This window comes from Salvelinus fontinalis, chromosome 10 (genome assembly GCF_029448725.1).
Source record: "Salvelinus fontinalis isolate EN_2023a chromosome 10, ASM2944872v1, whole genome shotgun sequence".
NCBI lineage: Eukaryota > Metazoa > Chordata > Actinopteri > Salmoniformes > Salmonidae > Salvelinus > Salvelinus fontinalis.
Window position 1 is genome coordinate 46,159,803 of NC_074674.1, and position 26,105 is coordinate 46,185,907.

The 26,105-nt window shown below is 50.6% G+C and overlaps 1 protein-coding gene across 2 annotated transcripts; it reads right to left on the reverse strand.

Moving 5' to 3' along the window:
• Nucleotides 1-2,808: 2,808 nt before the first annotated feature.
• On the reverse strand, nucleotides 2,809-25,809 carry LOC129864201 (serine/arginine-rich splicing factor 1B). 2 transcript variants are annotated; one of them, XR_008761143.1, is made up of 5 exons: nucleotides 25,231-25,809; nucleotides 20,025-20,227; nucleotides 6,400-6,572; nucleotides 5,605-6,306; nucleotides 2,809-3,364 (listed from the first exon to the last, which is right to left on the reverse strand). XR_008761143.1 is itself a non-coding variant. In XM_055936899.1 (4 exons), exons 1-4 carry the CDS (start codon nucleotides 25,440-25,442, stop codon nucleotides 6,109-6,111), a joined length of 786 nt encoding a protein of 261 aa, XP_055792874.1. In that variant the 5' UTR covers nucleotides 25,443-25,809; the 3' UTR covers nucleotides 2,809-6,108. The 2 variants fall into 2 exon arrangements, 1 of the variants encoding a protein (XP_055792874.1); XM_055936899.1 differs by having other exon boundaries at nucleotides 2,809-6,306.
• Nucleotides 25,810-26,105: the final 296 nt, after the last annotated feature.

The window sequence follows — 26,105 nt, forward strand, 5'->3', positions numbered from 1 at the left end:
TAATAACATCACCTGATTGGTCGGAAGAAAAAGTCCTATCCACCAGAGCTGTGTCTTTTGATATGCCGTAAAACTTTTGGCTTAGTCGCAAAATGTGCACACAGTTTAGACATTGTGAATCAACGACATTTGACAGAATATTCACCAGTCGCAAGTTCAGGAAATTAGTTGCATTTATTCTCAAACTTTGCATATTTGTCACTACACTGTCCTGTACAACGTATTAGGTGGGTTCCAGAGCTCAGACATTGCAGACGCCCGACAGATCTTACAACGTCCGGATAGGTACTTTACCAATCAGCTAACCACATGACACAGCCAGTGCCGTAGCATGCAACGTCTGAGCAGGGGAACGCCACCAAATACGGACTGCATTCATAACCATTAAACAACATAATCTACATGATCGGTCTCTGTGTGTAAAATAAATAGTGGTTAATGTGACGCCGACTCACAGCTTAAACATGTAAAGAAAGCAATCCAATGTTATTTGTTGCCTGGACTTCACTGCAAATGACACTTTAGTCTTCAGAAAAAAACAATACACTGATATTGCAGTTACCATGACAGCCTACATAATAGAACGCTTGTTACCATGACAGCCTATACAATAGAACGCTTGTTACCATGACAGCCTATATAATAGAACGCTTGTTACCATGACAGCCGTTATTATAGAACACTTGTTACCATGACAGCCGTTATTATAGAACACTTGTGACCACACACATAAATATTACACTGGGAGAAAAAACTTCTTAAAGTAGAAATATAATGTGGCCACTAAAGACATCGATAAAGTGCACGAGGCTACATGTGTGCAAAAATAACATTCCCCCTCACAAGTATTACTGTCAAATTCAACACAACCTCTTTGGGCTACACTGCACATTATTACACTTTCTGCCTGTGGACATCTGTTCTACAATGTGCCAGCAGAGCATGATACTCCTAGTTGGCATAATTGATCTCTTTCAGGCAGAGAGTACACCTGGCATACCCCTTTTATCCACTGTACTGAAGAAGTGAGAAAGAGGGAAAGTGTGTGGTGTTCCTTTCACCTCTATAGAGGCATCCATCTTAAGCCAGACCCAGTTTAATTAAGTCAGGCCCAGCTCCAGCTCCACTTGATCCCTGAATCCACTTGTTTAACAAGCAACGCCTCGTTTTCACATAATTCTCTCACTCTGAAAATGTACCACATACTGTAGAGGGAAACCATTAGTTTGTTAGCTAGTTAACATTACAGATTTCCAGGGTCCGGAAAGCAACTAACGTTAACGCTTTATAACTTGAGGAACGGCAAGGAGTCATATAACGTTACCAGTTAATCCTATAGCGATTTGGTTTGGTTACTAACATTAGCTCATCTGATGATGTAGCGTTAGCTGTCTGACTATTAGCCAGCTAATTGTCGCACCATAAACTAAATGATTTGATCAGCTAAGTTGGCTAATGTTTCTCAACATTTCTCTGGCTAAATGAGCTAATGGAGAAATCGATCCAGCTAGCAAGATACTTACTGCTAACATTTGTTTCACCACACTTTCTCCCTCAAACTTTACAAATGCCGGCTGTTTTTCGGTTACAGGTCACGAAGTATGCTTCATCACCTTCTCACCCCGGTCTCCGTAGTCAGGCGTCTCACCTACCGTTACCGTTCAGGGAGACGCGCTGCTGTAACCTTCTCACCCCGGTCTCCGTAGTCAGGCGTCTCACCTACCGTTACCGTTCAGGGAGACGCGCTGCTGTAACCTTCTCACCCCGGTCTCCGTAGTCAGGCGTCTCACCTACCGTTACCTCTCCGTTACCGTTCAGGGAGATGCGCTGCTGTAACCTTCTCACCCCGGTCTCCGTAGTCAGGCGTCTCACCTACCGTTCAGTCGGGCGCTGCGTTGTTGTCATGTGAACGACTGGCTGAGCCTTGGATACAGCCAGGATTGGTCCAAACGCACATCACTCATTCACTGACAGCCAGTGAGGAAACACCCAAACTTTTCATCGGATCTATACAAACCACGTAGGTTACCTATTTTGGATTCAAAACGGCAAATTTCGCCGAAAAGGTGACTAGTTTACATCCCTGCTGTAGAAGAATCAAGAATCAGAGGCACACAGACTAGCTACTGTAGAAGAAGAGGCACACAGACTAGCTACTGTAGAAGAAGAGGCACACAGACTAGCTACTGTAGAAGAAGAGGCACACAGACTAGCTACTGTAGAAGAAGAGGCACACAGACTAGCTACTGTAGAAGAGGCACACAGACTAGCTACTGTAGAAGAAGAGGCACACAGACTAGCTACTGTAGAAGAAGAGGCACAAAGACTAGCTACTGTAGAAGAAGAGGCACACAGACTAGCTACTGTAGAAGAAGAGGCACACAGACTAGCTACTGTAGAAGAAGAGGCACACAGACTAGCTACTGTAGAAGAAGAGGCACACAGACTAGCTACTGTAGAAGAGGCACACAGACTAGCTACTGTAGAAGAGGCACACAGACTAGCTACTGTAGAAGAGGCACACAGACTAGCTACTGTAGAAGAGGCACACAGACTAGCTACTGTAGAAGAGGCACACAGACTAGCTACTGTAGAAGAGGCACACAGACTAGCTACTGTAGAAGAGGCACACAGACTAGCTACTGTAGAAGAGGCACACAGACTAGCTACTGTAGAAGAGGCACACAGACTAGCTACTGTAGAAGAGGCACACAGACTAGCTACTGTAGAAGAGGCACACAGACTAGCTACTGTAGAAGAGGCACACAGACCAGCTACTGTAGAAGAATCAGAGGCACACAGACCAGCCACTGTAGAAGACACTTTATTGAAGAGATGCAGAAACATGAAAAGTTACCAACTAGGGAAACAAACTAATCATAATATCTACCGAGGAAACAATGCAAACCTTAAAAAAAAAAACAACCAACACCCTCCCTCCAAACCAAACACATTACCCCCCATCCCTTACATGAACAAACATTTACCCCCCCCCCCAGATTATAATTCCCTTCTAGTTACCAATCTCCTTATGTGCGTCTCCCTCCATCCTGAGCCAGTCTCCTGGTTTAGCGCCGAGCTCCTCTTAAATAATAAAAGAACGCTGGTCAGGATCCTAGGACCCTGTGGTGTCCACACGGGGGGGGTAAACTAATTTTGGGTGTTTGAGAGGCATTTTGAGTGAATTAGGTTTAGTATCTAGGTTCCAGTGGGCTGTGGTCTGGGTCCGATCCTATGCTCCTGTCCCACTCCGCGTTTTCTCTCTCTCCATCCTTAATCCTAATCCCTGCTCTGATCCTGAATCCTGATGGGTCTGATTGGCTCCGGGACGGGGAGACAGAGCCCTCCTCCAATCACAGCCCTCCTTGAGACAGATCCCGCACCCAACAGAGAGAAGGAAGGAGCAACAGGTTAGAATCACTCACAGCCTGCTACAGCCAATCAGCCACACTATTACAGCCTGCTACAGCCAATCAGTCACACTATCACAACCTGCTATAGTTAGGGCTTGGCGATATGGCCAAAATATTATATCACGGTGTAAAAATAATATATATTTTTTTAATGGTATGACGGTATTTAATGTTTTTTTTAAATAATAAAAAGTCCTTAATTTGCTTTATGAGTATTGTTGCCACCCTAATACCACATGCATTATGTGATTTCAAATTAGTTGTTCTACACTGTTCAAATCAACCAAAATCATTTCATACATTTCTGCGTTTCCTGAACTCATTTGAGGTCATTTCCAAACTGGCTGCACGATATGGGCAAAAAAAAACAAAAAAACTAGGCCTTATTTTTTACCAAATGTTGCGATTTAGAGCAAAACACTAGGGTGAACTGTTGGAATAAAAGGAAGTAATGAATAGGAAGGGTAAATTCTATAGTTAGAATATAATAGTGGGCACTTTGAATACTGTGTTTGACATGAAAACAAATGAAAATGCCTGGAGGAGGTATTGTGACAGGGTAGGAACCAAAGTGATGGTCAGTGTTTCCTAGGGGACTCTAATCTTTGGCTACATTGAAGGTTCTCTTAAGTTACTTCATGTAACTAACATTCACATATTCCTGTTTTAGAAAATACTGTTGTACCAACATACCGATTTAGTTCTACACCACCACTGGTATTACCAGGCTGTATAGCTAGTTGCCTTTGCTCTGACTGAGTACATTTATTAGCGAGCTAGCAGTTAGCATTAGCGGCTAACAAGATTTAGGCCCAACTTGCTATGAAAACACAAATTTGCAGATGTAAGAAACGCTAGTGGAGTTATATTAAGAAGCAAAGTGAAAACAGCATTGTTGTCATCAACATGGTAGTGATCAGCATTGACCAGGCAGACTGAATCCTGGTTAAGCAACAACAAATATGCTCCTTGAGTGACAGGGGGGGCAGGGCCATGTCTGTGTGGAAAGCGGCACGGAGAAAGATGACTCAAGTAGCCAAGGCAACTATAAAAATGGACGTTACACACAACGTATCACATTTAACAAACCAAACGATCAAATACCGTTATAGAAGGTAAAAACCCAAACCGGTCCATGCATCAATACCTGTATATAGTAAAATACAGTATACCGCCCAAGTCTAGCTACAGCCAATCAGCCATCACAACCTGCTGGCTCTGGCCCATGCATCAATACCTGTATATAGTAAAATACAGTATACCGCCCAGCCCTAAGGTTAGTTATACAAGACTGTATATCTGTGTATAGTAAAATACAGTATACCGCCCAGCCCTAAGGTTAGTTATACAAGACTGTATATCTGTGTATAGTAAAATACAGTATACCGCCCAAGTCTAGCTACAGCCAATCAGCCATCACAACCTGCTGGCTCTGAACGCTGTGTGTTTAAGACATATACAGCTGAAAACTCACCTCAACGCTAGAAAGTTCTCTGAACCAAGACTAATGAGAAAATATAACCAACCACTAATAATGCCAGACACACACACACTGTCCCGTTGACACAGAGACACACACTGTCCCGTTGACACAGAGACACACACTGTCCCGTTGACACAGAGACACACACTGTCCCGTTGACACAGAGACACACACTGTCCCGTTGACACAGAGACACACACTGTCCCGTTGACACAGAGACACACACTGTCCCGTTGACACAGAGACACACACTGTCCCGTTGACACAGAGACACACACTGTCCCGTTGACACACTGTCCCGTTGACACAGAGACACACACTGTCCCGTTGACACAGAGACACACACTGTCCCGTTGACACACTGTCCCGTTGACACAGAGACACACACTGTCCCGTTGACACACTGTCCCGTTGACACAGAGACACACACTGTCCCGTTGACACACTGTCCCGTTGACACAGAGACACACACTGTCCCATTGACACAGAGACACACACTGTCCCGTTGACACTACCATGCATGTTACTCTGACCAGAAACCATGAATAGAAAACCAGGGGCGGATGAGATTGAGGGAAGGAGAGGTGGCAAAGCACTAATTAATGAGAGATTTAAGAGTAGAAAGTTAAAACCAGTTCAATAATATTACTGGGTCAGAAAAACATCAGGTCTGACAGCTGATTGGATGAGAGACTACTGCCGTCATACCATTGGCTGGTTATTTGACTCCTCCTGCTCCTCCTGTTAATCCTAATATGAACAGTTTCCTGTTTCCCAGCAGCCTATCAGCTTGCTCCTGTGATCTCTACAGAGAGACACGACAGACAGGTCAGAGGTCAACACAACAAACACACCAAAGACAATAATACCATCCCTCCCCACATAAACACAAAATAAATCCCCCCCCCCCCCCCCCCCCCCAGTCAAAACAATGAAAGCCCTTTACACAGATGGGAGGAGAGAGCGGGGGGGGAGAGAGAGAGGGGGAAGATGAGGGGTCAGCAGATACAAAGAGAACAGAGGTCATAAGTCACAGCTGAGGATAACTAGACCAGGAAACGGGGATGAAAGAACAAGAGGTAGCCGAGGCAAGAGAACATGAGGTGTAATGCATTAGAATGTCCACCGGGCGGCGTCTGTCCATCTCCTGGTCTGTCCTTTCCCTGGGGGGGGGGGGGCGCTGGGCTGGAGGTGTGTGTATGTGGTTTGTGTCTAGGTGCGGGAGCGTGATCGGGAGTGTCGTGGCGAGTAGCGTGGCGAAGGCCGGCTGCGTCGCGGCGGCGAGAAGCTGCGCGAGCGGCTGTTGCTACGCCCGTTGCTACGCCCGTTGCTACGGCTACGAGAGCGGGAGCGTCCGTAACTGGGGCTGCGAGGTCCGTCCACCTTCACACGGACGTACGCAGTCTCTCCCTACACACACAGGAGAGAGAGAAGGCTGCCCGATGAGACACACATAGGGTATAGGCTCCAACCAAGTGTTCTAGCCCTGGAGACCAGACCTACCTCGTGGGAGCGGAACTTGGTGTTGTCCAGCTTGCGGACAGCGTAGGTCATGTCCTCCTTACGGACGAACTCCACCACGCCGGTACCGTCCCGGAACACGTCAGCATAACATACATCACCTGCCTCGCGCATGTGGTCCTTTAGGTCCTGCCAGCTACCACTAGAGGGGAGACCTGGAGAGGAGGGAGGAGGTGGTAGAGGGGTAACAGTGTAAAGACAGGAGACCTGGAGGAGGTGGTAGAGGGGTAACAGTGTAAAGACAGGAGGAGACCTGGAGGAGGTGGTAGAGGGGTAACAGTGTAAAGACAGGAGGAGACCTGGAGGAGGTGGTAGAGGGGTAACAGTGTAAAGACAGGAGGAGACCTGGAGGAGGTGGTAGAGGGGTAACAGTGTAAAGACAGGAGGAGACCTGGAGGAGGTGGTAGAGGGGTAACAGTGTAAAGACAGGAGGAGACCTGGAGGAGGAGGGGGTGGTAGAGGGGTAACAGTGTAAAGACAGGAGGAGGAGGAGGTGGTAGAGGGGTAACAGTGTAAAGACAGGAGGAGACCTGGAGGAGGAGGGGGTGGTAGAGGGGTAACAGTGTAAAGACAGGAGGAGACCTGGAGGAGGTGGTAGAGGGGTAACAGTGTAAAGACAGGAGGAGACCTGGAGGAGGAGGTGGTAGAGGGGTAACAGTGTAAAGACAGGAGGAGACCTGGAGGAGGAGGAGGAGGTAGAGGGGTAACAGTGTAAAGACAGGAGGAGACCTGGAGGAGGAGGAGGTGGTAGAGGGGTAACAGTGTAAAGACAGGAGGAGACCTGGAGGAGGAGGTAGAGGGGTAACAGTGTAAAGACAGGAGGAGACCTGGAGGAGGAGGAGGTGGTAGAGGGGTAACAGTGTAAAGACAGGAGGAGACCTGGAGGAGGAGGTAGAGGGGTAACAGTGTAAAGACAGGAGGAGACCTGGAGGGGGAGGAGGTGGTAGAGGGGTAACAGTGTAAAGACAGGAGGAGACCTGGAGGAGGAGGTAGAGGGGTAACAGTGTAAAGACAGGAGGAGACCTGGAGGAGGTGGTAGAGGGGTAACAGTGTAAAGACAGGAGGAGACCTGGAGGAGGTGGTAGAGGGGTAACAGTGTAAAGACAGGAGGAGACCTGGAGGAGGAGGTAGAGGGGTAACAGTGTAAAGACAGGAGGAGACCTGGAGGAGGAGGTAGAGGGGTAACAGTGTAAAGACAGGAGGAGACCTGGAGGAGGAGGAGGTGGTAGAGGGGTAACAGTGTAAAGACAGGAGGAGACCTGGAGGAGGAGGAGGTGGTAGAGGGGTAACAGTGTAAAGACAGGAGGAGACCTGGAGGAGGAGGTAGAGGGGTAACAGTGTAAAGACAGGAGGAGACCTGGAGGAGGAGGTAGAGGGGTAACAGTGTAAAGACAGGAGGAGACCTGGAGGAGGAGGTGGTAGAGGGGTAACAGTGTAAAGACAGGAGGAGACCTGGAGGAGGAGGAGGTGGTAGAGGGGTAACAGTGTAAAGACAGGAGGAGACCTGGAGGAGGTGGTAGAGGGGTAACAGTGTAAAGACAGGAGGAGACCTGGAGGAGGAGGTAGAGGGGTAACAGTGTAAAGACAGGAGGAGACCTGGAGGGGGAGGAGGTGGTAGAGGGGTAACAGTGTAAAGACAGGAGGAGACCTGGAGGAGGTGGTAGAGGGGTAACAGTGTAAAGACAGGAGGAGACCTGGAGGAGGTGGTAGAGGGGTAACAGTGTGAAGACAGGAGGAGACCTGGAGGAGGTGGTAGAGGGGTAACAGTGTGAAGACAGGAGGAGACCTGGAGGAGGAGGAGGAGGTAGAGGGGTAACAGTGTAAAGACAGGAGGAGACCTGGAGGAGGTGGTAGAGGGGTAACAGTGTAAAGACAGGAGGAGACCTGGAGGAGGTGGTAGAGGGGTAACAGTGTAAAGACAGGAGGAGACCTGGAGGAGGTGGTAGAGGGGTAACAGTGTAAAGACAGGAGGAGACCTGGAGGAGGTGGTAGAGGGGTAACAGTGTAAAGACAGGAGGAGACCTGGAGGAGGTGGTAGAGGGGTAACAGTGTAAAGACAGGAGGAGACCTGGAGGAGGTGGTAGAGGGGTAACAGTGTAAAGACAGGAGGAGACCTGGAGGGGGAGGAGGTGGTAGAGGGGTAACAGTGTAAAGACACGAGGAGACCTGGAGGAGGAGGAGGTGGTAGAGGGGTAACAGTGTAAAGACAGGAGGAGACCTGGAGGAGGTGGTAGAGGGGTAACAGTGTAAAGACAGGAGGAGACCTGGAGGAGGTGGTAGAGGGGTAACAGTGTAAAGACAGGAGGAGACCTGGAGGAGGAGGAGGTGGTAGAGGGGTAACAGTGTAAAGACAGGAGGAGACCTGGAGGAGGAGGTAGAGGGGTAACAGTGTAAAGACAGGAGGAGACCTGGAGGAGGAGGAGGTGGTAGAGGGGTAACAGTGTAAAGACAGGAGGAGACCTGGAGGAGGAGGTGGTAGAGGGGTAACAGTGTAAAGACAGGAGGAGACCTGGAGGAGGTGGTAGAGGGGTAACAGTGTAAAGACAGGAGGAGACCTGGAGGAGGAGGAGGTGGTAGAGGGGTAACAGTGTAAAGACAGGAGGAGACCTGGAGGAGGAGGAGGTGGTAGAGGGGTAACAGTGTAAAGACAGGAGGAGACCTGGAGGAGGAGGAGGTGGTAGAGGGGTAACAGTGTAAAGACAGGAGGAGACCTGGAGGAGGAGGAGGTGGTAGAGGGGTAACAGTGTAAAGACACGAGGAGACCTGGAGGAGGAGGAGGAGGTAGAGGGGTAACAGTGTAAAGACAGGAGGAGACCTGGAGGAGGTGGTAGAGGGGTAACAGTGTAAAGACAGGAGGAGACCTGGAGGAGGAGGAGGTGGTAGAGGGGTAACAGTGTAAAGACAGGAGGAGACCTGGAGGAGGTGGTAGAGGGGTAACAGTGTAAAGACAGGAGGAGACCTGGAGGAGGTGGTAGAGGGGTAACAGTGTAAAGACAGGAGGAGACCTGGAGGAGGTGGTAGAGGGGTAACAGTGTAAAGACAGGAGGAGACCTGGAGGAGGAGGAGGTGGTAGAGGGGTAACAGTGTAAAGACAGGAGGAGACCTGGAGGAGGTGGTAGAGGGGTAACAGTGTAAAGACAGGAGGAGACCTGGAGGAGGAGGAGGTGGTAGAGGGGTAACAGTGTAAAGACAGGAGGAGACCTGGAGGAGGTGGTAGAGGGGTAACAGTGTAAAGACAGGAGGAGACCTGGAGGAGGAGGTAGAGGGGTAACAGTGTAAAGACAGGAGGAGACCTGGAGGAGGTGGTAGAGGGGTAACAGTGTAAAGACAGGAGGAGACCTGGAGGAGGAGGTAGAGGGGTAACAGTGTAAAGACAGGAGGAGACCTGGAGGAGGTGGTAGAGGGGTAACAGTGTAAAGACAGGAGGAGACCTGGAGGAGGAGGAGGTGGTAGAGGGGTAACAGTGTAAAGACAGGAGGAGACCTGGAGGAGGTGGTAGAGGGGTAACAGTGTAAAGACAGGAGGAGACCTGGAGGAGGAGGTAGAGGGGTAACAGTGTAAAGACAGGAGGAGACCTGGAGGAGGTGGTAGAGGGGTAACAGTGTAAAGACAGGAGGAGACCTGGAGGAGGAGGTAGAGGGGTAACAGTGTAAAGACAGGAGGAGACCTGGAGGAGGTGGTAGAGGGGTAACAGTGTAAAGACAGGAGGAGACCTGGAGGAGGTGGTAGAGGGGTAACAGTGTAAAGACAGGAGGAGACCTGGAGGAGGTGGTAGAGGGGTAACAGTGTAAAGACAGGAGGAGACCTGGAGGAGGAGGAGGTGGTAGAGGGGTAACAGTGTAAAGACAGGAGGAGACCTGGAGGAGGAGGAGGTGGTAGAGGGGTAACAGTGTAAAGACAGGAGGAGACCTGGAGGAGGTGGTAGAGGGGTAACAGTGTAAAGACAGGAGGAGACCTGGAGGAGGAGGAGGTGGTAGAGGGGTAACAGTGTAAAGACAGGGGGAGACCTGGAGGAGGGAGGAGGTGGTAGAGGGGTAACAGTGTAAAGACAGGAGGAGACCTGGAGGAGGTGGTAGAGGGGTAACAGTGTAAAGACAGGAGGAGACCTGGAGGAGGTGGTAGAGGGGTAACAGTGTAAAGACCGGAGGAGACCTGGAGGAGGAGGAGGTGGTAGAGGGGTAACAGTGTAAAGACAGGAGGAGACCTGGAGGAGGTGGTAGAGGGGTAACAGTGTAAAGACAGGAGGAGACCTGGAGGAGGTGGTAGAGGGGTAACAGTGTAAAGACCGGAGGAGACCTGGAGGAGGAGGAGGTGGTAGAGGGGTAACAGTGTAAAGACAGGAGGAGACCTGGAGGAGGAGGTAGAGGGGTAACAGTGTAAAGACAGGAGGAGACCTGGAGGAGGAGGAGGTGGTAGAGGGGTAACAGTGTAAAGACAGGAGGAGACCTGGAGGAGGAGGTAGAGGGGTAACAGTGTAAAGACAGGAGGAGACCTGGAGGAGGAGGTGGTAGAGGGGTAACAGTGTAAAGACAGGAGGAGACCTGGAGGAGGAGGAGGTGGTAGAGGGGTAACGGTGTAAAGACAGGAGGAGACCTGGAGGAGGAGGAGGTGGTAGAGGGGTAACAGTGTAAAGACAGGAGGAGACCTGGAGGAGGTGGTAGAGGGGTAACAGTGTAAAGACAGGAGGAGACCTGGAGGAGGTGGTAGAGGGGTAACAGTGTAAAGACACGAGGAGACCTGGAGGAGGTGGTAGAGGGGTAACAGTGTAAAGACAGGAGGAGACCTGGAGGAGGTGGTAGAGGGGTAACAGTGTAAAGACACGAGGAGACCTGGAGGAGGTGGTAGAGGGGTAACAGTGTAAAGACAGGAGGAGACCTGGAGGAGGTGGTAGAGGGGTAACAGTGTAAAGACAGGAGGAGACCTGGAGGAGGTGGTAGAGGGGTAACAGTGTAAAGACAGGAGGAGACCTGGAGGAGGTGGTAGAGGGGTAACAGTGTAAAGACAGGAGGAGACCTGGAGGAGGAGGAGGTGGTAGAGGGGTAACAGTGTAAAGACAGGAGGAGACCTGGAGGAGGTGGTAGAGGGGTAACAGTGTAAAGACAGGAGGAGACCTGGAGGAGGAGGAGGTGGTAGAGGGGTAACAGTGTAAAGACACGAGGAGACCTGGAGGAGGAGGAGGAGGTAGAGGGGTAACAGTGTAAAGACAGGAGGAGACCTGGAGGAGGAGGAGGAGGTAGAGGGGTAACAGTGTAAAGACAGGAGGAGACCTGGAGGAGGTGGTAGAGGGGTAACAGTGTAAAGACAGGAGGAGACCTGGAGGAGGTGGTAGAGGGGTAACAGTGTAAAGACCGGAGGAGACCTGGAGGAGGAGGAGGTGGTAGAGGGGTAACAGTGTAAAGACAGGAGGAGACCTGGAGGAGGTGGTAGAGGGGTAACAGTGTAAAGACCGGAGGAGACCTGGAGGAGGAGGTAGAGGGGTAACAGTGTAAAGACAGGAGGAGACCTGGAGGAGGTGGTAGAGGGGTAACAGTGTAAAGACAGGAGGAGACCTGGAGGAGGAGGAGGTGGTAGAGGGGTAACAGTGTAAAGACAGGAGGAGACCTGGAGGAGGAGGAGGTGGTAGAGGGGTAACAGTGTAAAGACAGGAGGAGACCTGGAGGAGGAGGTAGAGGGGTAACAGTGTAAAGACAGGAGGAGACCTGGAGGAGGTGGTAGAGGGGTAACAGTGTAAAGACAGGAGGAGACCTGGAGGAGGAGGAGGTGGTAGAGGGGTAACAGTGTAAAGACAGGAGGAGACCTGGAGGAGGAGGAGGTGGTAGAGGGGTAACAGTGTAAAGACAGGAGGAGACCTGGAGGAGGTGGTAGAGGGGTAACAGTGTAAAGACAGGAGGAGACCTGGAGGAGGTGGTAGAGGGGTAACAGTGTAAAGACAGGAGGAGACCTGGAGGAGGAGGTGGTAGAGGGGTAACAGTGTAAAGACAGGAGGAGACCTGGAGGAGGAGGAGGTGGTAGAGGGGTAACAGTGTAAAGACAGGAGGAGACCTGGAGGAGGTGGTAGAGGGGTAACAGTGTAAAGACAGGAGGAGACCTGGAGGAGGTGGTAGAGGGGTAACAGTGTAAAGACAGGAGGAGGAGGAGGTGGTAGAGGGGTAACAGTGTAAAGACAGGAGGAGACCTGGAGGAGGTGGTAGAGGGGTAACAGTGTAAAGACAGGAGGAGACCTGGAGGAGGAGGAGGTGGTAGAGGGGTAACAGTGTAAAGACAGGAGGAGACCTGGAGGAGGTGGTAGAGGGGTAACAGTGTAAAGACAGGAGGAGACCTGGAGGAGGTGGTAGAGGGGTAACAGTGTAAAGACAGGAGGAGACCTGGAGGAGGTGGTAGAGGGGTAACAGTGTAAAGACAGGAGGAGACCTGGAGGAGGAGGTAGAGGGGTAACAGTGTAAAGACAGGAGGAGACCTGGAGGAGGTGGTAGAGGGGTAACAGTGTAAAGACAGGAGGAGACCTGGAGGAGGTGGTAGAGGGGTAACAGTGTAAAGACAGGAGGAGACCTGGAGGAGGTGGTAGAGGGGTAACAGTGTAAAGACCGGAGGAGACCTGGAGGAGGTGGTAGAGGGGTAACAGTGTAAAGACAGGAGGAGACCTGGAGGAGGGAGGAGGTGGTAGAGGGGTAACAGTGTAAAGACAGGAGGAGACCTGGAGGAGGGAGGAGGTGGTAGAGGGGTAACAGTGTAAAGACAGGAGGAGACCTGGAGGAGGTGGTAGAGGGGTAACAGTGTAAAGACAGGAGGAGACCTGGAGGAGGTGGTAGAGGGGTAACAGTGTAAAGACAGGAGGAGACCTGGAGGAGGTGGTAGAGGGGTAACAGTGTAAAGACAGGAGGAGACCTGGAGGAGGTGGTAGAGGGGTAACAGTGTAAAGACAGGAGGAGACCTGGAGGAGGTGGTAGAGGGGTAACAGTGTAAAGACAGGAGGAGACCTGGAGGAGGAGGTGGTAGAGGGGTAACAGTGTAAAGACAGGAGGAGGAGGAGGTGGTAGAGGGGTAACAGTGTAAAGACAGGAGGAGACCTGGAGGAGGAGGTAGAGGGGTAACAGTGTAAAGACAGGAGGAGACCTGGAGGAGGAGGAGGTGGTAGAGGGGTAACAGTGTAAAGACAGGAGGAGACCTGGAGGAGGTGGTAGAGGGGTAACAGTGTAAAGACAGGAGGAGACCTGGAGGAGGAGGAGGTGGTAGAGGGGTAACAGTGTAAAGACAGGAGGAGACCTGGAGGAGGAGGAGGTGGTAGAGGGGTAACAGTGTAAAGACAGGAGGAGACCTGGAGGAGGAGGTAGAGGGGTAACAGTGTAAAGACAGGAGGAGACCTGGAGGAGGAGGTGGTAGAGGGGTAACAGTGTAAAGACAGGAGGAGACCTGGAGGAGGAGGTAGAGGGGTAACAGTGTAAAGACAGGAGGAGACCTGGAGGAGGTGGTAGAGGGGTAACAGTGTAAAGACAGGAGGAGACCTGGAGGAGGTGGTAGAGGGGTAACAGTGTAAAGACAGGAGGAGACCTGGAGGAGGAGGTAGAGGGGTAACAGTGTAAAGACAGGAGGAGACCTGGAGGAGGAGGTAGAGGGGTAACAGTGTAAAGACAGGAGGAGACCTGGAGGAGGTGGTAGAGGGGTAACAGTGTAAAGACAGGAGGAGACCTGGAGGAGGTGGTAGAGGGGTAACAGTGTAAAGACAGGAGGAGACCTGGAGGAGGTGGTAGAGGGGTAACAGTGTAAAGACAGGAGGAGACCTGGAGGAGGTGGTAGAGGGGTAACAGTGTAAAGACAGGAGGAGACCTGGAGGAGGTGGTAGAGGGGTAACAGTGTAAAGACAGGAGGAGACCTGGAGGAGGTGGTAGAGGGGTAACAGTGTAAAGACAGGAGGAGGAGGAGGTGGTAGAGGGGTAACAGTGTAAAGACAGGAGGAGACCTGGAGGAGGTGGTAGAGGGGTAACAGTGTAAAGACAGGAGGAGGAGGAGGTGGTAGAGGGGTAACAGTGTAAAGACAGGAGGAGACCTGGAGGAGGAGGTAGAGGGGTAACAGTGTAAAGACAGGAGGAGACCTGGAGGAGGTGGTAGAGGGGTAACAGTGTAAAGACAGGAGGAGACCTGGAGGAGGAGGAGGTGGTAGAGGGGTAACAGTGTAAAGACAGGAGGAGACCTGGAGGAGGTGGTAGAGGGGTAACAGTGTAAAGACAGGAGGAGACCTGGAGGAGGAGGAGGTGGTAGAGGGGTAACAGTGTAAAGACAGGAGGAGACCTGGAGGAGGTGGTAGAGGGGTAACAGTGTAAAGACAGGAGGAGACCTGGAGGAGGAGGAGGTGGTAGAGGGGTAACAGTGTAAAGACAGGAGGAGACCTGGAGGAGGTGGTAGAGGGGTAACAGTGTAAAGACAGGAGGAGACCTGGAGGAGGTGGTAGAGGGGTAACAGTGTAAAGACAGGAGGAGACCTGGAGGAGGTGGTAGAGGGGTAACAGTGTAAAGACAGGAGGAGACCTGGAGGAGGAGGAGGTGGTAGAGGGGTAACAGTGTAAAGACAGGAGGAGACCTGGAGGAGGAGGTAGAGGGGTAACAGTGTAAAGACAGGAGGAGACCTGGAGGAGGAGGTAGAGGGGTAACAGTGTAAAGACAGGAGGAGACCTGGAGGAGGTGGTAGAGGGGTAACAGTGTAAAGACAGGAGGAGACCTGGAGGAGGAGGAGGTGGTAGAGGGGTAACAGTGTAAAGACAGGAGGAGACCTGGAGGAGGAGGAGGTGGTAGAGGGGTAACAGTGTAAAGACAGGAGGAGACCTGGAGGAGGTGGTAGAGGGGTAACAGTGTAAAGACAGGAGGAGACCTGGAGGAGGTGGTAGAGGGGTAACAGTGTAAAGACAGGAGGAGACCTGGAGGAGGTGGTAGAGGGGTAACAGTGTAAAGACAGGAGGAGACCTGGAGGAGGTGGTAGAGGGGTAACAGTGTAAAGACAGGAGGAGACCTGGAGGAGGAGGAGGTGGTAGAGGGGTAACAGTGTAAAGACAGGAGACCTGGAGGAGGAGGTGGTAGAGGGGTAACAGTGTAAAGACAGGAGGAGACCTGGAGGAGGTGGTAGAGGGGTAACAGTGTAAAGACAGGAGGAGACCTGGAGGAGGTGGTAGAGGGGTAACAGTGTAAAGACAGGAGGAGACCTGGAGGAGGTGGTAGAGGGGTAACAGTGTAAAGACAGGAGGAGACCTGGAGGAGGAGGAGGTGGTAGAGGGGTAACAGTGTAAAGACAGGAGGAGACCTGGAGGAGGAGGAGGTGGTAGAGGGGTAACAGTGTAAAGACAGGAGGAGACCTGGAGGAGGAGGTAGAGGGGTAACAGTGTAAAGACAGGAGGAGACCTGGAGGAGGTGGTAGAGGGGTAACAGTGTAAAGACAGGAGGAGACCTGGAGGAGGTGGTAGAGGGGTAACAGTGTAAAGACAGGAGGAGACCTGGAGGAGGTGGTAGAGGGGTAACAGTGTAAAGACAGGAGGAGACCTGGAGGAGGTGGTAGAGGGGTAACAGTGTAAAGACAGGAGGAGACCTGGAGGAGGAGGTAGAGGGGTAACAGTGTAAAGACAGGAGGAGACCTGGAGGAGGTGGTAGAGGGGTAACAGTGTAAAGACAGGAGGAGACCTGGAGGAGGAGGAGGTGGTAGAGGGGTAACAGTGTAAAGACAGGAGGAGACCTGGAGGAGGTGGTAGAGGGGTAACAGTGTAAAGACAGGAGGAGACCTGGAGGAGGAGGAGGTGGTAGAGGGGTAACAGTGTAAAGACAGGAGGAGACCTGGAGGAGGTGGTAGAGGGGTAACAGTGTAAAGACAGGAGGAGACCTGGAGGAGGTGGTAGAGGGGTAACAGTGTAAAGACAGGAGGAGACCTGGAGGAGGTGGTAGAGGGGTAACAGTGTAAAGACAGGAGGAGACCTGGAGGAGGAGGAGGTGGTAGAGGGGTAACAGTGTAAAGACAGGAGGAGACCTGGAGGGGGAGGAGGTGGTAGAGGGGTAACAGTGTAAAGACAGGAGGAGAGGAGGAGGTGGTAGAGGGGTAACAGTGTAAAGACAGGAGGAGACCTGGAGGAGGTGGTAGAGGGGTAACAGTGTAAAGACAGGAGGAGACCTGGAGGAGGTGGTAGAGGGGTAACAGTGTAAAGACAGGAGGAGACCTGGAGGAGGTGGTAGAGGGGTAACAGTGTAAAGACAGGAGGAGACCTGGAGGAGGTGGTAGAGGGGTAACAGTGTAAAGACAGGAGGAGACCTGGAGGAGGTGGTAGAGGGGTAACAGTGTAAAGACAGGAGGAGACCTGGAGGAGGTGGTAGAGGGGTAACAGTGTAAAGACAGGAGGAGACCTGGAGGAGGTGGTAGAGGGGTAACAGTGTAAAGACAGGAGGAGACCTGGAGGAGGTGGTAGAGGGGTAACAGTGTAAAGACAGGAGGAGACCTGGAGGAGGTGGTAGAGGGGTAACAGTGTAAAGACAGGAGGAGACCTGGAGGAGGAGGTAGAGGGGTAACAGTGTAAAGACAGGAGGAGACCTGGAGGAGGTGGTAGAGGGGTAACAGTGTAAAGACAGGAGGAGACCTGGAGGAGGTGGTAGAGGGGTAACAGTGTAAAGACAGGAGGAGACCTGGAGGAGGAGGAGGTGGTAGAGGGGTAACAGTGTAAAGACAGGAGGAGACCTGGAGGAGGTGGTAGAGGGGTAACAGTGTAAAGACAGGAGGAGACCTGGAGGAGGTGGTAGAGGGGTAACAGTGTAAAGACAGGAGGAGACCTGGAGGAGGTGGTAGAGGGGTAACAGTGTAAAGACAGGAGGAGACCTGGAGGAGGTGGTAGAGGGGTAACAGTGTGAAGACAGGAGGAGACCTGGAGGAGGTGGTAGAGGGGTAACAGTGTAAAGACAGGAGGAGACCTGGAGGAGGTGGTAGAGGGGTAACAGTGTAAAGACAGGAGGAGACCTGGAGGGGAGGGGGTGGTAGAGGGGTAACAGTGTAAAGACAGGAGGAGACCTGGAGGAGGGAGGAGGTGGTAGAGGGGTAACAGTGTAAAGACAGGAGGAGACCTGGAGGAGGAGGAGGTGGTAGAGGGGTAACAGTGTAAAGACAGGAGGAGGAGGAGGTGGTAGAGGGGTAACAGTGTAAAGACAGGAGGAGACCTGGAGGAGGAGGAGGAGGTAGAGGGGTAACAGTGTAAAGACAGGAGGAGGAGGAGGTGGTAGAGGGGTAACAGTGTAAAGACAGGAGGAGACCTGGAGGAGGTGGTAGAGGGGTAACAGTGTAAAGACAGGAGGAGACCTGGAGGAGGAGGTGGTAGAGGGGTAACAGTGTAAAGACAGGAGGAGACCTGGAGGAGGTGGTAGAGGGGTAACAGTGTGAAGACAGGAGGAGACCTGGAGGAGGTGGTAGAGGGGTAACAGTGTAAAGACAGGAGGAGACCTGGAGGGGGAGGAGGTGGTAGAGGGGTAACAGTGTAAAGACAGGAGGAGACCTGGAGGGGGAGGAGGTGGTAGAGGGGTAACAGTGTAAAGACAGGAGGAGACCTGGAGGAGGAGGTGGTAGAGGGGTAACAGTGTAAAGACAGGAGGAGACCTGGAGGAGGTGGTAGAGGGGTAACAGTGTAAAGACAGGAGGAGACCTGGAGGAGGTGGTAGAGGGGTAACAGTGTAAAGACAGGAGGAGACCTGGAGGAGGAGGAGGTGGTAGAGGGGTAACAGTGTAAAGACAGGAGGAGACCTGGAGGGGGAGGTAGAGGGGTAACAGTGTAAAGACAGGAGGAGACCTGGAGGAGGAGGAGGTGGTAGAGGGGTAACAGTGTAAAGACACGAGGAGACCTGGAGGAGGAGGTAGAGGGGTAACAGTGTAAAGACAGGAGGAGACCTGGAGGAGGTGGTAGAGGGGTAACAGTGTAAAGACAGGAGGAGACCTGGAGGAGGAGGTGGTAGAGGGGTAACAGTGTAAAGACAGGAGGAGACCTGGAGGAGGAGGTAGAGGGGTAACAGTGTAAAGACAGGAGGAGACCTGGAGGAGGTGGTAGAGGGGTAACAGTGTAAAGACAGGAGGAGACCTGGAGGAGGTGGTAGAGGGGTAACAGTGTAAAGACAGGAGGAGACCTGGAGGGGGAGGAGGTGGTAGAGGGGTAACAGTGTAAAGACAGGAGGAGACCTGGAGGAGGAGGTGGTAGAGGGGTAACAGTGTAAAGACAGGAGGAGACCTGGAGGAGGTGGTAGAGGGGTAACAGTGTAAAGACAGGAGGAGACCTGGAGGAGGTGGTAGAGGGGTAACAGTGTAAAGACAGGAGGAGACCTGGAGGAGGAGGAGGTGGTAGAGGGGTAACAGTGTAAAGACAGGAGGAGACCTGGAGGAGGTGGTAGAGGGGTAACAGTGTAAAGACAGGAGGAGACCTGGAGGGGGAGGAGGTGGTAGAGGGGTAACAGTGTAAAGACAGGAGGAGACCTGGAGGAGGAGGTGGTAGAGGGGTAACAGTGTAAAGACAGGAGGAGACCTGGAGGAGGAGGTAGAGGGGTAACAGTGTAAAGACAGGAGGAGACCTGGAGGAGGTGGTAGAGGGGTAACAGTGTAAAGACAGGAGGAGACCTGGAGGAGGTGGTAGAGGGGTAACAGTGTAAAGACAGGAGGAGACCTGGAGGAGGTGGTAGAGGGGTAACAGTGTAAAGACAGGAGGAGACCTGGAGGAGGTGGTAGAGGGGTAACAGTGTAAAGACACGAGGAGACCTGGAGGAGGAGGAGGTGGTAGAGGGGTAACAGTGTAAAGACAGGAGGAGACCTGGAGGAGGTGGTAGAGGGGTAACAGTGTAAAGACAGGAGGAGACCTGGAGGAGGGAGGAGGTGGTAGAGGGGTAACAGTGTAAAGACAGGAGGAGACCTGGAGGAGGAGGAGGTGGTAGAGGGGTAACAGTGTAAAGACAGGAGGAGACCTGGAGGGGGAGGTAGAGGGGTAACAGTGTAAAGACAGGAGGAGACCTGGAGGAGGAGGTAGAGGGGTAACAGTGTAAAGACAGGAGGAGACCTGGAGGAGGTGGTAGAGGGGTAACAGTGTAAAGACAGGAGGAGACCTGGAGGAGGTGGTAGAGGGGTAACAGTGTAAAGACAGGAGGAGACCTGGAGGAGGTGGTAGAGGGGTAACAGTGTAAAGACAGGAGGAGACCTGGAGGAGGTGGTAGAGGGGTAACAGTGTAAAGACAGGAGGAGACCTGGAGGAGGAGGAGGTGGTAGAGGGGTAACAGTGTAAAGACAGGAGGAGACCTGGAGGAGGTGGTAGAGGGGTAACAGTGTAAAGACACGAGGAGACCTGGAGGAGGAGGAGGTGGTAGAGGGGTAACAGTGTAAAGACAGGAGGAGACCTGGAGGAGGAGGTAGAGGGGTAACAGTGTAAAGACAGGAGGAGACCTGGAGGAGGAGGAGGTGGTAGAGGGGTAACAGTGTAAAGACAGGAGGAGACCTGGAGGAGGTGGTAGAGGGGTAACAGTGTAAAGACAGGAGGAGACCTGGAGGAGGAGGAGGTGGTAGAGGGGTAACAGTGTAAAGACAGGGGAAGGAGGGGTAAGGAGAAAGGAGGGGTAAAGACTGACCTGAGACGATGACTCTGTACTCTGAGCGCCGTGAGGGAGGTCCGTATCGTCCTCTTGGGGCCCCTCCTCCATCGCCGCCGCCACCCCTGCCGCCGCCACCACCCCCTCTCCCTCCCCCACGCCCACTACGGGGGAACTCCACCCGGAGACGGTAACCATCATAGTCATAACCATCACGACCGTGCACCGCATCATCAGCATCCCTGGGACACACAGACACAGATATGACAACACAGACAGAGTTAGAGAGGGCCAATAGTTAATTAGCCAGCTACTTCACTCTGCTGCCTGCGCATCAGTTTGTGAAAGGCACATTCCACAGCCTACCCGTTTTCACCGAGTTGTTTAATGTACGCACAGTGGTTTCATGGCAACGTGAAACCAACCGGACCAAATAAATCAAATGTAACAGTCTAACTGATTGGCCTACAGCTCAGAACTGTGTGAAAACACCCTCAGTGAACCCGGGTAACCCGATGTTTGTTTTTTTAATTGTACCTTTGTTTAACTAGGCAAATCAGTTATAATGACGGCCTTGTTCAGGGGCAGAACACAATTTTTTACCTCGTCAGCTCAGGGATTCGATCTTACAACCTTTCGGTCACAAGATGGCGGCGCAGTAGGACATGTATATCGGTGTCAATAGCCGGTCTTTTTTCATACACATCTTCATCTCACTTTCTATCTACGAACTAAAGATACTTTCCTGTAACTCACCTCACCCAATGTGGTACGGATCTATTTCTTTTGCAATTCATATTCCTTATAACTGGAACTTCCATCAGGAGCTAGCCAGCTAACTAGCTACTAGTCTTTGTTAGCCACGGCTAGCGGTCCTCGCCCCCCCCCCCCCCCGGAATCAGCCAGCGTTAGCTCGGACAATCACCTGCCAGTCTGCACAGGGCGATATCAACCCAGAGCATATGGGACTGCTTCTCTCTACCGTATCACCTGGATTCCTGCCGCTCTGGATCATTACACCGGATCTTTACTCCTAGCTATCTGCTAGCTAGCTGCAAACGAGTGGCTACCGTTAGCTAACGCCTCTGTCCCGAAGCACGTACCAGCTAGCTTTGACCTAGCCTCGAGCTAGGTCCATATACCAACTAATTCTTGGGCTACAATACCTCCTTTGCCAAATGGCCTCCCTTTATTGTCAACACGGAGCCCCGCCGATCCATCACGACTGGAATGCCTACGTGACCGCCCGATGTGGTCTTAACAGGCTATTCTGTTACGATGTCGCCGCAGAACCATCTGCTAGCCCCGGCCCGCTAGCTTTTCTGAACCCCGTGTCCCCTGCTCGCCTAGCGTAGTAGTGAATACCGTACAGCACCCTGACTCAACCATTGCTACTCTTTCGACCCTATGATCACTCGGCTACACAGCTAATGCCCCCCTGGACTGTTTCAATAACACGGTTCCTCATTTTGTTTACCTGTCATTTTGTTTACCCCCAGCCTCGAACTCAGGTCATGTATGTATCCAACTGACCCACTCTGCCCATTCATCGCCATTTAACCGTTGTCTTAGCTCTCCTGAGCAACACCTGTGATTTATGCCTCTCTAATGTCCATATGCCTTGTCTACTGCTGTCTTTGCTAGTTTTTATTGCTTTTTTCACTGTAGAGCCCTCAGTCCCGCTCAAAATGCCTTTTTCGTCCCACCCCACACACATGCGGAGACCTCACCTACGTTAATTGACAGAACGGTTCCGTATTTCACTGAAAGAATAAACGTTTTGTTTTCGAGATGATAGTTTCCGGATTAGACCATATTAATGACCTAAGGCTCGTATTTCTGTGTGTTAGTATGCTATAATTAAGTCTATGATTTGATAGAGCAGTCTGATCGGTGGTAGGCAGCAGCAGGCTCGTAAGCATTCATTCAAACAGCACTTTCGTGCGTTGTGCCAGCAGCTCTTACAATACTTCAGTACTTGCGTGCTAATAGCGTTTCAAACGTCACTCGCTCTGAGACTTGGAGTAGTTGTTCCCCTTGCTCTGCATGGGTAACGCTGCTTCGAGGGTGGCTGTTGTCGATGTGTTCCTGGGTCGAGCCCAGGTAGGAGCGGGACGGAAGCTATACTGTTACACTGGCAATACTAAAGTGCCTATAAGAACATCCAATAGTCAAAGGTATATGAAATACAAATCGTATAGAGAGAAATAGTCCTATAATTCCTATAATAACTACAACCTAAAACTTCTTACCTGGGAATATTGAAGACTCATGTTAAAAGGAACCACCAGCTTTCATATGTTCTCATGTTCTGAGCAAGGAACTTAAACGTTAGCTTTCTTACATGGCACATATTGCAGTAACTTCCTTTGTATTTGCATTATTTAAACCAAATTGAACATGTTTCATTATTTATTTGAGGCTAAGTTGATTTTATTGATGTATTATATTAAGTTAAAATAACTGTTCATTCAGTATTGTTGTAATTGTCATTATTTCAAATAATATATATATATATTTTTTTTATTAAATCGGCATCGGCTTTTTTTGGTCCTCCAATAATCGGTATCGAAAAATTATAATCGGTCGACCTCTAATCTGGACCCTCTCTAAAAGTATCCGCTGCCATTGTTGCAACCCCTATTACCAGCCTGTTCAACCTCTCTTTCGTATCGTCTGAGATTCCCAAAGATTGGAAAGCTGCCGCGGTCATCCCTCTCTTCAAAGGGGGGGACAACCTTGACCCTAACTGCTACAGACCTATATCTATCCTACCCTGTATTTCTAAGGTCTTCGAAAGCCAAGTTAAACAGATCACTGACCAATTCGAATCCCACCGCACCTTCTCCGTTATGCAATCTGGTTTCCGAGCTGGTCATGGGTGCACCTCAGCCACGCTCAAGGTCCGAAATGATATCATAACCGCCATCAATAAAAGACAGTACTGTGCAGCCGTCTTCATCGACCACGCCAAAGCTTTCGACTCTGTCAAACACCGTATTCTTATCGGCAGACTCAACAGCCTTGGTTTCTCAAATGACTGCCTCGCCTGGTTCACCAACTACTTCTCAGACAGAGTTCTGTGTGTCAAATCGTGATCGCCCGATATTCTGTATACTTCTGGCCCTTCTTTGGACACCATTACGAGCTTCAATGCCATACAACTCTCCTCCCATGGCCCCCAACTGCTCTTAAATGCAAGTAAAACTAAATGCCTGCTCTTTAACCGATCGCTGCCCGCCTTCCCAGCATCACTACTCTGGACGGTTCTGACTTAGAATATGTGGACAACTACAAATACCTAGGTGTCTGTTTAGACTGTAAACTCTCCTTCCAGACTCATTAAGAATCTCCAATCCATATACCACATATACTACCCACCACCACGACCTGTATGCTCTCGTTGGCTGTCCCTCGCTTCATATTCGTCGCCAAACCCACTGGCCACAGGTCATCTATAAGTATTTGCTAGGTAAATCCCCGCCGTGTCTCAGCTCACTGGTCACCATAGCAGCACCCACCCGCAGCACGCGCTCCAGCTGGTATATTTCACTGGTCATCCCCAAAGCCAACTCCTACTTTGGCCGCCTTTCCTTCCAGTTCTCTGCTGCAAATGATTGGAACGAACTGCAAAAATCACATTAGCTGGAGACTCATATCTCCCTCACTAACTTTAAGCATCAGCTATCAGAGCAGCTCACAGATCAATGTACCTGTAAATAGCACATCCAACTACCCCATCCCCATATTGTTATTTATTTTTTGCAACCCAGTATCTCTACTTGCACATTCATCTTCTGCACATCTATCACTCCAGTGTTTAAATGCTAAATTGTAATTATTTCTCCACTGCGGCCTATTTATTGCCTTACCTCCCTAATCTCAAGCCATTTGCACACACTGTATATAGACTTTTCTATTGACTGTACTTTTGTTTATTCCTTGTGTAACTCTGTGTTGTTGTTTGTGCTGCACTACTTGTTCTCAACTAGCCTACCTGGTTAACTGGTCTAATACCTGGCTAAATAAAGGTAGGGAAAAACAGGTACAAAGCTCTTCTAACCACTAGGCTGCCTACTAACGGATAGCCACGCTTGCTTCACCCTCATGTTGGCGCTAGCAATCAGGATAGGTAGTGATAGGTATCAACAGCCAATCCAGTAGGGGCTGGAAACTACAGTGAGCTTGGATTGGTAAATAACAATGCCATGTCTCGGATTATTTGCATGAAGTTCAGTTTTCCCCAACGTTGGTTCCGCCCCTCGCCCAACGGTCCCCGCCCACTTTGCTTCCTTCATTCAAAATGAACGGGCGTCCATTGTTTCATCTCCCCAACGTACTAATGTGTATCTGGTGTTACAGACTTCAACGCAAATTAAATTACCCAGCAACCAGTTAGAAACAATGACCCCCCCCAAAAAAGGTTATTTATTCAAACCAAAGAAGTGCTTTAAAATATGCCACATCTTGAAAAATACAGGGACACTTGTTAGGTTTTACACCCCGAATGATTGTTAACCACGAGACGAATCGAATGTTTCCCTTTTGATTTACACACGCCAGCGATCAGTCACCGTAGGCCATCAACGTGTACCCATGCGAACCGTGGACGCTCTCACATAGTAACCTTATTAATATCGAGTTAGCTTCGGTAAACCCTGACGGTTGGGGAGGGTAGCTCTTATTTAACAGCGAAGCTAGCGTTGTGGCGCAGAACAATGGGCTGAGCATAGAAAGTTTGATAGGCGAGTTGGTGCAACGGTGCTCAATAAAACTAGTAGCTGGCAGGGTGACAAATACCCTAAAATATGTTAGCGCGATTACTTCTAAACAACGGCAAGCAGTTGGGACAAACTAATATAATGCAACTGGACTCCATGGCAGATGCAATTACCTAATTCAAAAGAAGCGTTAAATAAAGTCATGTGTCCGGCCCATCGCCATCTTGCGCAACTCTCCGTTTAGTAATAATTATGATTGTGGGACGACCACCTCAATAACTTGGCTCTTGACCATAGTAGAAAGATCAAATAACCTATGTAGTATATTAAAAAACTCCGGTAAAAATCTGGCAACAACACACCAACAAATATCTCCTACTCTACACAACACGAGGTAGCGAGCTAGCTAAGGGGTTGCTAGTTGTTAGCGAGTACTTCCTGCGGCTAGCTACTTAGCGAACGTTAGCTATCGGTTTGTTCTGGAAGCGGCTTAATTATGTTTTTAGCATAGTCAGCTAACTTACCTGGGGTCCTCGAATTCCACAAAAGCGAACGGCGGTCCTCCCCTCCGGTTTTTCAGATCGATATCTCGGATCGCCCCGTACTTATAAAACACATCCTCAACGTCTTTAGTGCGAATATCAGGCGGCAGGTTACCCACGTAGATCCGACAGTCGTTGTTTCCCGCTGGGCCACGAACCACGCTCCCGCCGCCCGACATATTATCTCCAGACATCCGTAGACTGCTAGCTAACTTTCGTGGTTTAAAAGTTAGGAAACCACTTTAACGTTATTTAGAAAATTGCTCTTGTAAAAAATAGCAAGCTATGTTTGGTCAGTCGTTAACAGTTCACACCAAGTTTGCTAGCTCACTAACGTTAACTAGCTAGTAGCAACAAAATACAAATATTCCCACCACAACTCTCGCAGGCTTGAGTGGCTTCACAAAATGGTGCCGAGATCTCGCCACAGAGTTTTTAAACACAGAGGCGCAACATCGCAAGACTTCCGGGAAGAAGTGGTTTGGTGTTAGAGAAGCGAAACATTCGTCCTTTGTATCTAAAGGCACAACCTAGATTCGAGACAATGTTTTAAGTATTTTAACATGTTATTACTCCAACCTCGTGAAAGTGACACGTTTTCATTTTCGTCAAAAACGACTATATCGACGGCATGCGTTTGATTTGACGGCCTGCACCTGCGCAGTTCGGCGCGAGACGACTGTTAGACCCGATGACGTATTTCTACGCAAGCGCTTAGCCAGCCAACGTCGCCATGACACCTACACGTGTGATCGGGGATCTGCATATCTTCATACTGCAATGTCTTTGGTCTCGCGTTCATTTGGTCGTCATTAGTCACCACAGCCACAAAGTCAGAAGGCCCGCCTATTTAACCA

Excerpts from the sequence above, each read along its gene's own strand:
- LOC129864201 (XM_055936899.1), bottom strand. The coding sequence starts at position 25,442 with ATGTCTGGAGATAATATGTCGGGCGGCGGGAGCGTGGTTCGTGGCCCA. Across the intron at positions 20,228-25,230 it reads GTGGAATTCGAGGACCCCAG|GGATGCTGATGATGCGGTGC; the intron begins GTAAGTTAGCTG and ends TGTGTGTCCCAG. Across the intron at positions 6,307-6,399 it reads CCAAGTTCCGCTCCCACGAG|GGAGAGACTGCGTACGTCCG; the intron begins GTAGGTCTGGTC and ends CTGTGTGTGTAG.